This window comes from Artemia sp. Qi Xiang Cuo, chromosome 15 (assembly GCF_049724085.1).
Source record: "Artemia sp. Qi Xiang Cuo chromosome 15, ASM4972408v1, whole genome shotgun sequence".
Classification (NCBI taxonomy): domain Eukaryota; kingdom Metazoa; phylum Arthropoda; class Branchiopoda; order Anostraca; family Artemiidae; genus Artemia; species Artemia sp. Qi Xiang Cuo.
The window spans coordinates 38,457,245-38,473,082 of record NC_142808.1 but is presented as its reverse complement, the minus strand read 5'-3'; the positions used below and the strand labels follow the sequence as shown (position 1 = coordinate 38,473,082).

Genomic DNA, 15,838 nt, shown 5'->3' with positions numbered 1-15,838 from the left:
AAACTACTGAAAACCGTATACTCACAGGTGCTCGTAGACTTCATAGTACAGAATTTAAACCAAAGCAAGAAAAGGGATTTTAGGGATCTTAAACAACTTAAGGGACTACTAGGGGCCAACATTCGATTTTAGGGACTTAAGGGGCTCTGTGGCAGCCCTGTGTATACACACATAACGTTAAAGCTTTCAAGACAAGAAACAAAACGAACTCGTCTTTCATTAATTCCCTACCCCCCCCCCCCTCTCCGAAGGAGTAATTTTTAAACCTTTTTAAACATAGAAACTAAAAAGAAATTCCACATGAAAATTGAAAACCTTTAATTTACGGAATATAACATAGCCTATGACTGAAAGAATCAGAAACATTTTGACAATCTATACGATAAAATCCCTGGATCAGAACAAAATCAGGATTCTCCACATAAGCTTACTATTTCATCTGTTTGAGCTGCATTTGCAAAAAAAAAAAAAAAAAAAAAAAAAAAAAACCTTCTAATATACGACCTTCTAATATATCGTAAGTAAATATTTGTCTTTAACCGAAAAAAGGAGACACATTAGCCAAATTGATTCGATGGCGCACGGTCATCGACGAAATCCTTCATTCCCACGTATTGCTATATGGAAAGCATAGGGAATAATGTCAAGGTTGTTATTTAAAATTCAAAAAGTCTAGTCAGATTTTGAGTTGGGAAATAGGAATTGGCCCAGAAACATTTTCCTAAATAGGAGACAGTGAGAAAAATGACAAATTCAGATAATTGCATGAATCCTTTTAATCTCTTCTCTGGGTCGGTGACCGGCCTAGAGCTCGGGGACAGTGCTTGTTGTGAATCTTAGGACCATTGTTGGACGTCAAAAAAGTTAGCAGGGAGATCACAACTGCTACTATGTCATTTTGTAGGAAAGTCACTGAAAAGTTTGTATTATACCACAAGAAACACTTGGAGCTAGAAAAAAATCCTAATGATATTCATATTTTAATACGATGATTTAAATGCAATGAACTTTCAGCTTCGCGCCTTTCATTTCGAATTGACTTTACAATGCCACAAAGTCAACTAGAAGTTGCTTAAATTTTTCCTTCCCTTCCGAAAAAGGAAGAAACTAAAACTTCCTTCCTTTGATAAGGAAGGAAGAAAACTAATTTTTCCGTCCTTAGTTTCTTCCTTTGCGGAATAATCAATTCAAAACAAATTAATAAAAAATATCTTTGATTTTTAAATTTGTTGACTATACATTCAACACACGAAAAAATCCGTAAGTATAAGGCCTAAAATGTCATGTCAAGGAATTGAAAATATTTCCCTTCTTCCTATCTCAAATCAAACAGAAGTCGCCTGAAATCAGCTTAATGTCCCTAAGGAGCGAGGGAAAAATATATAGATCCCAATCTGTCTTCATTAGAACCCAGTAAATCAGACATAAAAGCGTGTAATTTCCATAGGCGTACTGCAGAATGACAAGTTTTATCAATATTCTTTCATCAAGAAGTCTTCCTTCGTCTTCTTTTAAAATTAATTAAAAAACAATTTCCACTAAAATAAGTTTTTCAAAGAAAAGTAAAGAACTCCATTAAACCAAAAATGAGCAAAAATCAAATCAAATAATCTAAAAAACGTGAAACTACCACAAATCAGCATCGATAAATAAATGAAACCAAAAACGAGTAGAAATTACAATAAATAACCGAGTCAAACTCAAAATGAGCCGAAATTAACATGAGTAGGGCTCAAAACCCCTGAGTGTTTTTACCTTTATAACTTTAATAAATCAAATAATATTAACATTTTGATTACTAAATATCAGTATAAATATATTAAACTGACAATGTATATTCATTTGTATTTTTTTCAGTAAAGTGCAAATTATGTTCTGGCCTAGGGAAGGCATAGGCGTTTTGAGCACTACTCATGTTAATTTCTGCTCGTTTTGAGTTTGACTAGGTTATTTATTTTAATTTCTGCTCGTTTTGGGTTATATTTATTTATCGATGCTGATTTGTGGTAGTTTCACGCTTGGTAGATTATTTGATTTGATTTTTGCTCTTTTTTTGTTTAATGGAGTTATTTACTTTTCTTTGAAAAATTCATTTTGTGGAAAACATTTTTTTAATTAATTTCTGTTCTTTTTATATTGACATAGTCTTTTCAGGGAAAAAGAAAATAATTCTTTAAATTTTTTCTTTTTTTAAGATTTTATAGTTTGGCCTTATATTTATATGCTGGAGAAAACTTTTCAGCAATTTTTAACAACATACACCCTTTAAAAAATCTGGACACAAATAATACTGTTTAATTTAGTTTCATACCTCCTCTTGTTGACCTGAAATAGAGAACTTGATACTATTAGCAAAAAAATCTGTTTACTTTCTTTGACAGCTTTGATAAACATACGCTATTTTGATTTAGTTAAATTTTACGAGCAGATGTAGCTCTAAAAATTTAAGTACCATATACACAGTCGTTCATAATATACTTCTAAGTTCCCTTTATTGGAATAAGCAATATCCCAGTGCATTTTGATCTTATCTTAATGAAAAGTTTACTTTTTAAACATAATGGGCAAATGGGAGGGTGGGCATGGGAGGGGGGCTAGTTGCCCTCCAATCACGTTCTACTATTAAAAAGGGCATTAGCCCTTTCTATTTTCAATCAAATGATCCTTTTTCGAAGTCCATAAATCAAGTCATTCGATACGAAGTGCCCTGGTCTAAACGAAAAAAAAAAGAAAAAAATAATAATACATCGTACCCACATCAATCTTTACTATAAAAATGTCAATCTTACCAATCACTTTCGACTATTAAAAAGGGCACTAGCCCTTTCAATTTCTAATCGAATGAGCCCTTTTTGAGTTTCTACGACAACGCTTTCTATAAACACGTTATATGCCCCCAGGGCATAAATTACAACCCTTGCCCTGAGGGCTGTGAGGGGGTTGTCACCCTCAAAGACCTAATTTCCAGAACTTTCAACTACGTTAAACAAAATGGTTATCTCCAAATTTTGATTGGATGTGTTTGGGGAATTGGTGGGCTTGAGAGGGACTTTAGTTGCTCTCCAATCACTTTCAACTATTAAAAAAGGCACTAGCCCTTTCAATTTCCAATCAAATAAGCCCTTTTGAAGTTTCAACGACAAAGCTTTCAACAAAAACCTTATATGCCCCCAGGGCATAAATTACAACCCTTGCCCTGAGGTCTGTGAGGGGGTTGTCACCCTCAAAGACCTAATTTCCAGAACTTGAAACTACGTTAAACAAAATGGTCATCTCCAAATTATGATTCAATGTATTTGCGGAAATGGTGGGTGTGAGAGGAGGGTTAGTTACCCTTCAATCACTTTCCACTAGTAAAAATGGCACTACCCCTTTCAATTTCCAAGCAAATGAGCCCTTTTGAAGTTTCTACGACAAAACTTTCTAAAAAGCCTTATGTGCCCCCAGGGCATAACTTACGACCTTTGCCCTCAGGGTTGTGGGGGGGGCGGCTGTCATCCTCAAAGACCTAATTTCCAGAACTTTCAACTACGTTGAACGAAATGAATATCTCAAAATTTTGATTGGGAAAATGGTGGGCGTGAGAGGGGGGTTAGTTGCTCTTCAATCACTTTCGACTATTATAAGGGCTCTACCCCTTTCAATTTCAAATCGAGTGAGCCCTTTTTGAAGTTTCTACGACAACTCTTTCTATAAAAACAATATAAGTCCCCAGGGCATAACTTACAACCCTTGCCCTGAGGGCTGTGGGGGGGTTGTCATCCAGAAAGACCTAATTTCCAGAACTTTCATCTACGTTGCAAAAAATGGCTATCTAAAAATTTTATTGTATGTGTTTGGCGAAAATGGTCGGCGTGAGAGGGGGGTTAGTTGCCCTCCAATCACTTTCGACTATTAAAAAGGGCACTGGCACTTTGAAATTTCAATCGAATGCACCCTTGTTCAAGTTTCTACGACAAAGTTTTCAATAAAAACCTTATATTCCCCCAGGGCAAAACTTGTGACCCTTACCCTGAGGGCTCTGAGGGGTTGTCATCCTCAAAAACCTAAATTCGAGTACTTTCAACTTCGTTGAACAAAATGGCTGTCTCAAAATTTTAATTGGATGCGTTTGGATAAATGATGGGCATGAGAGGGGGGTTAGTTACCCTCCAATCACTTTCGACTATTAAAAAGGGCACTAGCCATTTCAATTTCCAATCGAATGAGCCCTTTTTGAAGTTTTTATGACAACACTTTCTGTGAAAACCTTAGGCCTATATGCCCCCAGGGAATGACTTACAACCCTTGTCCTGAGGCTGCGGTTGGGTTGTCATCTTAAAAGACCTAATTTCCAGAACTATCAAATACACTGAAAAAAATGGCTATTTAAAAATTCGGATTGGATGTTTTTGGATAAATGGTGGGCGTGAGAGGGGGGTTAGTTGCCCTCCAATCACTTTCGACTATTAAAAGGGCACTAGCCATTTCTATTTTCAATCAAATGAGCCCTTTTCGAAGTTCCTACGACAACGCTTTCTATGAAACCTTATTTGCCCCCATGGCATAACTTATAACCCTTGCCCATAGGGCTGTGGTTGGGTTGTCATCCTAAGTGACTTAATTTGCAAGCTTTCCAACTTTATTGAAAAAAGCGGCTATCTTAAAATTTTTATTGTATGTATTGGGAGGATAGTTGAGTTCGTAAGATGTGCTTGCTGACCTCCAATTACTTTCGACTGTCAAAAATGGCAATAGCCAATCGAGTATCAATTTAAACGAGCCTTTATTGAAGTTTCTATGACCACGCTTTCTATAAAAACCTTACATGCCCCCCGGGCATAACTTACAACCCTTGCCCCGAGGGCTCTGGGGGCAGTGTCTTCTTCAAAAACATAATTTCTATCTGGAAATCAACTACGATGATCAAATTGCCTTTCTCAAAATTTTGATTGGATGTGTTTGGGGAAATAGTGGGCATGGAAGGGGTGTTAGCTGCCTTCCAATCACTTTCGACTATTAAAAAGGGCACGAGCCATTCTAATTTCCAATCGAATGAGCCCTTTTCCAAGTTTCTACGACAACTCCTTCGATACGAAGTGCCGTGGTATGGAAGAAGACAAAATACATTGTGCCAACATCGCTCTTTACTTAGGCAGCGCGATTGCGCTGCCTACGATACTTCTATTAAGCGCTAGAAAGACATGTTTCTATTCAAGCAAGTAGATATTTATTGCGTGTTAAAAATGAAACTTGTATTTGTTAGGCGGCCTGATATACGTGTACAGTACACACAGAACCAAATGTTTTCTACAATTCTTTACAGTGAATTTGCAGCTTAATCTAAGAAATAAGCAGTAACAAGCTATTATGCGTGCAATTCACTGAAGTGCATAAAAAAGGCCACCAACCAAAATTCTAGCTATGTAATTGGACATTACTTCCCAGGAATATTGTTAGTCTCTAATTATATCTATTGAATGTTGGAAATTTGACAAGACACTTTCTTGGATACTGTTAAATTATTTTCATTCTACCCTGCCCTTGTCAGGTTCCTCCTTTTTATATGTATATTTCTTTTCAGAAAGAAATAATATCCTTCTCTATTTCTGTATAGAAAGATGATAAAAGAAAAGATATCTGTATTTTTTACATTTCTACATAGAAATTAAAAATATTTCTATTCATAGAAATATATTTATATTTCTTTATCAGAAATTTCTTTTCTATAGATCGTAAAATTATAATGTCCGATGTATAAAAACAAAATATTTTTTATAAGGTTTGAAATATCCATCATTTTAATACTTTCTGTAAAACTTCATTTAAAAAAAAGACAACAATATTTTTGCTGTTGCTGTTGCCACCTGTTTTCCATTTCAAGTTCCAGTTCGAAATTTCTCTTCTTTTTTTAAAGTCACTTCGGCTATCAAATGTTAATTTAGTTACGACTTGTGTAAGAATATGATAGATAAAATCACACAAAATAGTTAAAAAAGAGATAAAATCAAGGGTCAACCACAGTTTACTTTGTTTGGTTTACAATTTACTCGGTTTGTTACCCTAACTGGAGTTGAACAGTCAAAACTATACAAAATATTAATAAAATAACCATGTAAAAATAAACAAAAAGGGGTATCAAAGAAAGAACCAATATCAGTTAACGTTGTTTAAGAGCTTAGATTGTAACCATATACAAACGTTGAACAATAAAACGAGGGAAAAATAAGTACAGCATATAAGAAATAACAACATCTGAAAATAAATACAGAATATATTAAAAGAAAGGTCCCAACAAAGGTTACTTTACTTAAAAACTCTGTTGGTTGCCATATAACAGTTTATATGTTACCTTGGAACAGTTAAAAATAAAAGAAAAAAGTACAGCGCAAGAAAAATAAAGCTAAACAGAAATGAATGAAAACGAGCGACAAAGAAAGGATCAACCACAATTTAATTTGTTTTAAAGCTCAGATCACGCCAGCATTGCTAAAGTCTTCTTCAAGGTAAATGAAGTTTCATGGTTTTATTTTTTTTAGACATTCTTCAGATTTCAAGACACATTATTAAAAGATACTAAAGTTAACTAGTTTTTCATCTTTACTCACTGAATTCATTTTTGTGAACTTTTTATATCTGTTTGTTTTTTAACTTTTGATTTCATTTTTCTTTATTATAGCTTCGTGATAGTTTCCACCTTATTTTCCAAGAAATCCAAGCAATCGAAATCACCCAAGTGAAAACCAACTTCTAGATGGAAATCCACAATCCAAAAAGTGCTTACAGGGTCAAAAGACTTTTGCTTTGGGGTCAACCTAGCAGCCTACAAGTCGCTAATCGAGTCATTGACTTCACATGAAGTTTTTCAGAATCACCACCTATCGCCCTACTAAGAGACAAATGAGCCAGCTGAATATCCGAACGAGGTTGTAAAATAAAATTATAACCCTTAGTCAGCATAAGGATAGAATATAATAAACAGTTTACAAGCTTTGGATTTTAAAATATGGCTAACCTGTAACGTCCAGTAGGAGATTGAATGGAATGAGTGAATGAAGTCAATCTGTAGAAATGAAATGACTGTAAAAATACTTGAAAGATAAATAGAAAGTTCGGTTGGATTAGTCCCAAAAAAAGGGAATCTCGAAATAAAATAAAAACAGGGGACAAGACACCAAATAAAAACATTTTCAGTCCTCCTGGACCCATCTCAGGTTTATTCACACCTAAAACCCATATTTTTCTCGGATTTTCCTTTTGATTGTTCCAAAATTATGAAGCTATTAATGCAGTGTCACATTTTCGTCAACGTTGCCACGCTGAACCGTTAAAATAAATAAGCGAAACTAGTAAGTTAAATTTGAACATGTAAAGATTCCATTGAATCCATAAAGATTCAACATTAACAATCCGTTGATTTCAAAAGACAACTACACCTTCAAAGGAAAGTTACATCTTCTTGACTTGTTCGTTACTATATGCTTTTAGTTCGTTTTTTAACCCAAGTTTCTTTCTTTTAAATTTGGCGCCCGCTACTACCAAAAACTGCTCAACTGCATACAGAGGCTCTTCCCATTAAAAATTAAATTCCCCATTTTTTGTAGTTTTTAAAATATATATGCTTGTGTAACTTTCCACTTAACCAATTCAAACAATAAAATTTTATTTTCACTGCCCTTGGTAATTTAAGCAACTAACAAAGCATACCAGACTTTATTTATAATTTTGTGAGACCACCAAAGAAAAAAAAAACACTTAGGAATTGGGAACAATAGACTAAAAAATTCAACGGTTCTCTTGCTATGAAAGGATATCACACTTTAGCAATTTTTTAAATATCTTGGCCAATCGATGAGATAAAATATCGTTCATTAATGTACTGAAAAGCAATAGATTTGTGCTATATTTGGTGGGAATAGGATAAAGCGTGAAAAAACAATTTCATTCATATTTAATACTGGATATAGACTCGTGGCATTTCCTACCAAGAAACCTGGTTGTTTTTTTTAATTAGATAATATTTATTTTTATCTAATTATTTATTAAATAATATAATTACTACATAATGTTTTGTAGTATTATAATGCGAAAAAATAATAATAGCATAATTATGAAATCATATACTTATTATAGTAATTATAATAAATATATACACACCCTATTAAAATTATAAATATTAAAAAATAATAATAATATGATTATAAAAGAAATAATATACTATGTCTACTCTATATTATTTATATTACATATTATGATTATATTTAATCATAATATCATTATATAATATAAATAATAAATAAATATAACTTAGATATTGTAAATTTATAATAAATAATAATACAATAAATATAAGATATAATTATATAATATTTTTTATAATTATTTACTGTTTTACTTATTCTTCATTCATCATCAGTGTTATTTCGATCCTGATTAGTTTGAATCCTTGAAGCGAATCTCGATCTCCTCCGCCCACTTCGTTTCCGAATGGACTTATAAGGGGATTAAATGTTCTCTTGGATGTAACATGCTTGTCTCATAATATTTTAGTAAATAAATAAGTAGAAAATCCGTAAATAAGTCCCTCTTTAAGAAAATTTTTCTTTTTTAAATCGTTCAGTGTGGGAACGATTCAGTGTCCCGTGCAAAACATGGATTATTCGTCGGATATGACTACACCAAGTAGGCCTATGTTTGAGAATTCGCTATACATTGCTAACAACCTACTTTTACGACTACTAGCAACTCACTGCAGCACCAAGTCACTGGAGCCCAACACGGCTACGCACACTCCTCCTCCATCACGATCTATTCAAAGCCTCCCTCTTCACACCCTCCAGAGAACTTCTCATTTTCCATAAAGCTTTCCTTACGACATCCTCCTACCCAATTCGGGGGCGACCTGTTTTTCATTCGGCTCTAGACAGTTGCCAGACAAGGATGATCTTGGGCAATCTGTCATCCTTTATCTGCAAATTTTGTCGTACCCATCTCAACCTTTCTCTCATTATAGCCCTAGAAAGCGGGATTGACCCGCATTTTTCTTTCAGCTTACTGTTTGAGATACAATCGGTCACTCGGGTACCCAAAACAATCCGTAGGCAATTTCTCTATATAACATCTAGCAAATCATCCTCCGTTATTCGGAGCACCCACGCTTCTGAACTATACCTGATCACTGTAGCTTCCAATTTTCTAATCTTAGTCCGCAGACATAACTTCCTAATCCTCCAAACTTTCTTCAACTGTGAAAAACAGCCTGGGACTTGGCTATTCTATTTTTAACATCTTCACTGCACAAACCCTCTTTACTAGTAATGTTACCTAGGTAGGTGAAGCTGTCCCCTTGATCAATCTTCTCGTTACCCAACATCACCTTTTCACCTTCACTTATTCTTAGTCTTAGTGACTTAGTTTTCTTGACCTCAATTTTTAAACCTATTCTTCCATCCTTAACTCACAAAATCTCTAAAAGTTTATTCATTTTGCTGAAATTTTTATAACAATCTACAACCCTCAAAATTAAAACCTATATATTTATATGTTTTTTTGTGTTTTTTTTTCTTCTCGTTTCACTTTTTTGGAAAGAAGTGAAAGGATGATAATTATTGATTAAAGTACTGGAACTGAAAACTTCCTCGTAAGTTCACAGTGTCTAATTTACTCCAGGAATTACAAGTATGTGACAAGCAATGTCATCACAATTTAACTTTCAATGTAACTGAATGTTCAACGTAACTTTCAACTACACTGAACAAGATACTTCTGAAGCAGTAAAACTGAATATGGTACTAAATAAATATGAATACTCAGACCTAATATTTTCATTTCTTAAGAAAAGATATGCTATCCCTATTCTATGTCCAAGCACCTATTCGAACATGAGGTGTGAATGACCGCAGCCACCTTTACCTTTACTTTGCCATGCGTATCACATAACATATGTTAGGTTAACGCAAATTACTTGCTAGCAAATCATTATAGCTGTCAATTTTAGATAAAGTAAAGTGAGTTACCTTGACCTTGAAGCATCTGAATTGAAGGAACTATTCCTCGTTAGGTCAAATTGAATGCTTTTTCTTGTTTTCTTTGTTCCTCTGTCAACAGGGATTGCTGGAAAAGTGACATTCTCAATTTTCCTATCTTCCCGAACCAAAAAAGGTTGCTCCTCGTCCTCTGGCCTTTTACGATCAAGAGACAAACTAAAAGATAGAAAATATGACTTCGTCTTGAGAAAAAATAAGCGGCCACATCAAAGGGATTCGAACACTATCAAAGAAGATATATCATCAGGACAAAAATCAACAAAAGAAAATTATTTTATCCAATTGAACATGAGACAAGACTTATCAATAGAACATAATTACAACAAAATTACCCCTAGCCAATAGAAAACCAAAATTAGCATGTCAGCTTAATAAAAAAAAATGCAAAGCAGCACCAAGTAACACAAAGAATTTCAAAGAAAAAAAATCAAACGGGAAAATGAAAGACAAAACGCAAGAGCAAAAAAAGAGGAGGCCATTCCATAGCGACTATAATGCAATCCAAACTAAAGCTAAATCAGTTATTCATAATTACACACAGCCTTAAAGAGTCAATTATTGATTGAAAAATGATTTTTTACATTAGGAAATATATCAGTCAAATTAAGCTTATTTGCAAAACTAAAGATCTGGTAAATAAGTGAAGATTGAAAAGAATTATCTGCTCTTTACCAAACAGTTTATTTTGTAAACTCTCATTTTAGCTAGCAATGATTTTCCGAAACCGTAGCAGGTTAAAGTAACTGTAAAATCAAAACAGTTTTCAGAAACTATAAAATCAAACGTAACATCACAGTACCTGTAAAATAGCTTCTTAGATATTAACTGAAGAAAACTGAATAAAATCCAACTCTTTTTTAATTGTCTGTGACGTCAATTTATCAAATAAAGCAAAAGATACTTTTTTGAAGCAATTAAATAATTTTTTTTTTTTTTATGGAAGTAAAGATGCTGACACCCTTAATCTCCCAGGTGTTTAAAGTAGAACTTCACTAGGGCTTTATTGAAAACATTCTTGAGTTCAACAAATAAAGTCTGTTAAGAAATACAAGTGTTTTATTTATCAGTTGCCTTTCAAAACATTTGGACCCAGAAATATTATAATTGAAAACAAAAACAAAGAGGCAAGCCCTTCCATTCTTGAACCAATTTGAGAGAGGGATTTTTGAGAGGGAATTAGAGAGGGAGATGCCGCTTTGACGGCCAAAAAGGATCACAAAGTCTATTTTTGCACCCTTAATGACTATTTCTCAACAAAAACAAACTAGGTGAAGTAAAAACTCCAATAAAATACAACAAAATTTACAAATAGCACTGAGTTTTACCTTTCTTTATTTAGCGTAGGTAAGTGTTCAACCCATTCTTGAACCGTAATTGGCGACTTTCTGTTGTGAGCTGAAGAGGTATCACAGACTATATCAAGGGTACATTTTTTAGGCTCATCTTCATCAGCAAAGTCTAATAGAGAGGATTCACTCAAAGATCCTGTATCAACAACAGATATAGTTGGCACACTATTATTAGTGCTATCATTTCCATGGAAACCATCACAACTATTTTCTTCTTCCATTGATGTTAGAAATGATGAGTAATAAGCAATTTACGGATATGTTTGATCCTTTGGTTCTGAAAGAATATACTTTGAATAAATGGTGAGATAGATAATCTTGCTTAGATATTCTGAGGATGTAATATAATGAAATGAGCTAACCGAAAAACCTCAATTTAGCCGTTCAGAGGCTAAATTGGCACAGTCCCTATTTTGTAACATTCTTAGAGCATCGGGCTTGAGAAGCTCTTTAACTCTGACGTTGAAAATAAAATACACAAAAATAATGACTAACACAGTAAGGTGATGAAACAGTTTTAGCCGTTCAAGTTTGAATAGCTACGAGCGAGCCAACTTGAAACTATTCGTTTTCAAATGTGTTTAAATGAATTATAAACAGTCAAGTTGGCTCTTTCAAAATTGGCAAATTTCAGCTTATTGTTTCTAGGGTATACGCGTTCCACTTCCAGCATTGCAATGGTTTAAAGATAGTGTTGAACTGAAATCCGGTGATATCAACCGTATTATGGCAGAGCAGGTCTCCTGGGATTTTTCAGCCGCCCTCGTAAAATGGTGGCCAAAGACTGATTTTCTCAATGCCCCCACCAACGACAGGGCTGTTCAGCAAAACGAAAGAAAACGTAGAGCCATAAACAAATGATATGGAAGCAGAAGCCAGAAGAAAGTATAGGGAAAACTAAACAAATTCCGAAACTTTCAAGGGTGTGGGCCTGAACTCCTCCAAATTGCCTACTATTCTGACTTTGATTTTATTATTTCTAGGTTATAGGTATTCCTCAGCCAGTAATGAAGTAAGCCAGTAAGAAGATGGCGTTGAACAAAAAGTTTGTGATATTCACCTATCTTATGATAGAGCAGGTCTCCTTAGATCTTTCAGCTCCCACAAAAACAGTGGCCTGAAATTTCCCGATCTTTATTGCCCCTCTCTTCCCCCCAACAGTAAATCCCTTCAAATCCCTCAAAACAGCGCGATCTGTATGTGCATGTCATGAAACCAATTTGAAAATGCAAATATTCTGAACAGTTTTTCTAGTATACGATTGTCACAATTTAATCAAAACTGGTAACGTGTATTCTTTTTCACTTGTCTTGGAGGTTTGGTTTATAAAATTAAATGGCTTTGTAAGTGCGTGGCTGGATTTACTGTTTATTGAGAATTTGAATTATGTTGGTAGAGGTTATTTATATACAAGTAAATATTCCGGAAGCTACATATAGTTACAAAATTACAGTAGTTATAGGTATGTATATGTTACCGTGAATGTCCGAAATTGGTGAATGTCGATATTCACTGGTGAATGTTCGAAAGACCTTTTTTCTCCTTGGATTTATTTAGCGTTGCCGGTCAAATTTTTCAGTTTTAAGCAAAGTTTGATGGTGATAGGTTAGGTTAGGTTTTTAACACTTATCTGTGACTCATAACCTACTTTAACATAGCCAAACCTAACTTTAACTTTTATCGTTAAAGCTTGCATAGCACTGAAAAAGCTGATTCGCAAAGCTAATTGAATCAAAGGAATTTCGGACATTCACCAGGGAATGTCGACATTAACCAGATTTCCGACATTCACAGTAACACATACACACCCAACGCTAAAGAGGACGCAGAAATACGATAGAAGTGCATTCTTAATGCAAGTTCTTTTTTACTTTTTTTGAGAGGAGTGGGATTATCCTTCAAGCCTTGTCAGGGTGACTCTTATCCCTCCTGTGTGCAGGTATGGTATTCATTATTATTATCCTTCAAGCCTTGTCAGGGTGACTCTTATCCCTCCTGTGTGCAGGTATGGTATGCATTATGATTATCCTTCAAGCCTTGTCAGGGTGACTCTTATCCCTCCTGTGTGCAGGTATGGTATTCATTATGATTATCCTTCAAGCCATGTCAGGGTGACTCTTATCCCTCCTGTGTGCAGGTATGGTATTCTTTATGATTATCCTTCAAGCCTTGTCAGGGTGACTCTTATACCTCCTGTGTGCCGGTATGGTATTCATTATGATTATCATTCAAGCCTTATCCGGGTGACTCTTATCCCTCCTGTGTGCAGGTATGGTATTCATCATGATAATCCTTCAAGCCTTGTCATGGTGACTCTTATCCCTCCTGTGTGCAGGCATGGTATTCATTATAATTATCCTACAAGCCTTGTCAGGGTGACTCTTATCCCTCCTGTGTGCAGGTATGATATCTGTAGTAATAACACTAAATGCGAGACCGTGAACAACTAACATACTTGCCTATCCACCAAAATTACATACCCAAACGTATACATTAAATACCTAACAACTTAAATGGTGGCCGTTGGAGATAGAATAAAAAATTCAGTCTAAATATTATATTTACTTGAGATTGTTAGCTATTTTAGTTGTCAATCATTATAGTTTAGAACAACAACTTAACTTAATCAGTAAAGTCTCATCCAGATTTGCTAAAACGCAATGCATTATTTTTTAAGCATATATTCAGTTTTTCCTATAATCAATTAAAACGAAGACATTTTTTGTTTCAAATATAAGCAAAGATCACCACTAAAACTTAAACCAATCAAAAATTAAGGCGGCTGGGGCAACTGCCGCCACTCTAATCCTACTTACGTTCACTGCCTGCTTGCAATATACTGAAAACAACATATTTTCGATATTATCATTAGGGGCTTGAAAATTCTTCCATTTCTGTGTGTTTATCATCACAACAAATGATAGAACACTTGTTGGTGACAATTGGGGATCTGTTGAATCGTAGCAGGCTTTCAGAAAATGGCAAGCAACAAGCTGACCATGACGAGTGGTGGCAAGGGGGGCGGGGGGATGACAGCCCAGCTTCTGTCCATGACCACGTTTGCTCGTTATAAGTTTTAATGTCAATCTTTCATTCTATCTGAAAAAGTTAATTTTATTTCTATTCGTCCTTTTTAATTGTTTATGTAATTTTTTTCTTCCATAAATGAGAGTGCTACTCTCATTTGAGAGGGCAAATCCATTACTTTCAACACTAAATTGTCATTTTTATATGGCAAGAAACAGGAAATAATCTCACCAGGTTTAGTTTTTAGTTCAAGCTTTGTGATAATGAATCAAGCACTGCAGCATCTTCAACCAGAATATCTGCTGAAGGAAACAGCTCTCAACAAACTAGGCAAGAAAGACTTCGTTTAATTTATTTGTTCTTTAATTAACAGGATGGAGAAGCATTGACAGTAGTACTGACCTTCAGAGTGACAAGGCCAATCTTCTTTATTGACCTTTAAATAAATTCTCAAATGTCTTTGAAATTTACGTCAATCTTTATGAAGAATCATAATTCATAATCTAAATTTAAACATAATATTAGGCTACTTGTTTTTCAAAAATGCGACTGATATCTTCCAAGAATAACTAAATTCCTTTCAATAACATTCAGGAATTTTTCAAGTATTTCTCTGCTCAACATCACAGCTATTTATAATAATTCCTGAAAACATCAGCCAAATCGAAAGGTTTAGAAGTCTATTCGTTATTACATTCAATAAATAAGATGCAAACTGCTTAGGCGAAAACAAAGTTATTGGCAATTTGTCGGTGCTAAAGAACTAATGGAATTTCTTTGTTTAGTTTCTTTCTGTTGTCAAATTTGCATCACCATTTCATTTTTTGTGCTAGCTTGCAGTAATAAATATTGGTGATAATAAAAAACACCCTGATTTTTGTTATAAGTGGAGTATACATGGCTGTCACAAAAGAAAGACAAGTCTCGAATTCTACTCCAACTTTAATTCTTCAATGAATAAATTAGTTAAAAGGATAAAAATTTTGCAACCCCCCCTCTCTTCTTTGTTCAAATTACAGTCCTGCAGACAAAAATCTTTGCCAGAAATTAGATATTAAGGACTATCGAGTGGTATCCAAAAGTTAGAAGTTCAACATTTTATATCACTAAGCCTTACAGTCCAGGCGGTAGCAGAATTCAAAATTCTATAGTCCAGAATTCCAGACTTTTGAATCTTTAAAGCCAACTACCATCTTTACTGAACAAATCCATCGGTCTGCAAGCTACTTGGATGTCTTCTTGACTGTAACTATTTATCCAATAAATCTCAAACAGATCTGGGTACTTCTAAACAGAAGACGAATTATACATCTGAGAATCCATCCACTGTTTCCGTTTGATCCACAATTCTCCTCCCATAAGTTTCAATGTTATGTGAATTTTCATGGAAAGGATGAAGGAGGGAATATGCCTCTGGAAAGCACCATTCTCATGTCC

At 34.5% G+C, this 15,838-nt stretch overlaps 1 protein-coding gene across 1 annotated transcript in view; it reads right to left on the bottom strand.

The window, feature by feature from the left end:
• Positions 1-15,838, bottom strand: part of olf186-M (Ki-ras-induced actin-interacting protein-IP3R-interacting domain olf186-M) — a 203,586-nt gene that overhangs the window by 173,926 nt on the left and 13,822 nt on the right. The window contains exons 2-3 of the mRNA XM_089100932.1: positions 11,351-11,651; positions 9,996-10,181 (exon numbers count right to left, since the gene is read on the bottom strand). Of these exons, the coding sequence (XP_088957058.1) occupies positions 9,996-10,181; positions 11,351-11,595 (431 nt within the window). The 5' untranslated portion in view covers positions 11,596-11,651. The remainder of the gene's footprint in view (positions 1-9,995; positions 10,182-11,350; positions 11,652-15,838) is intronic.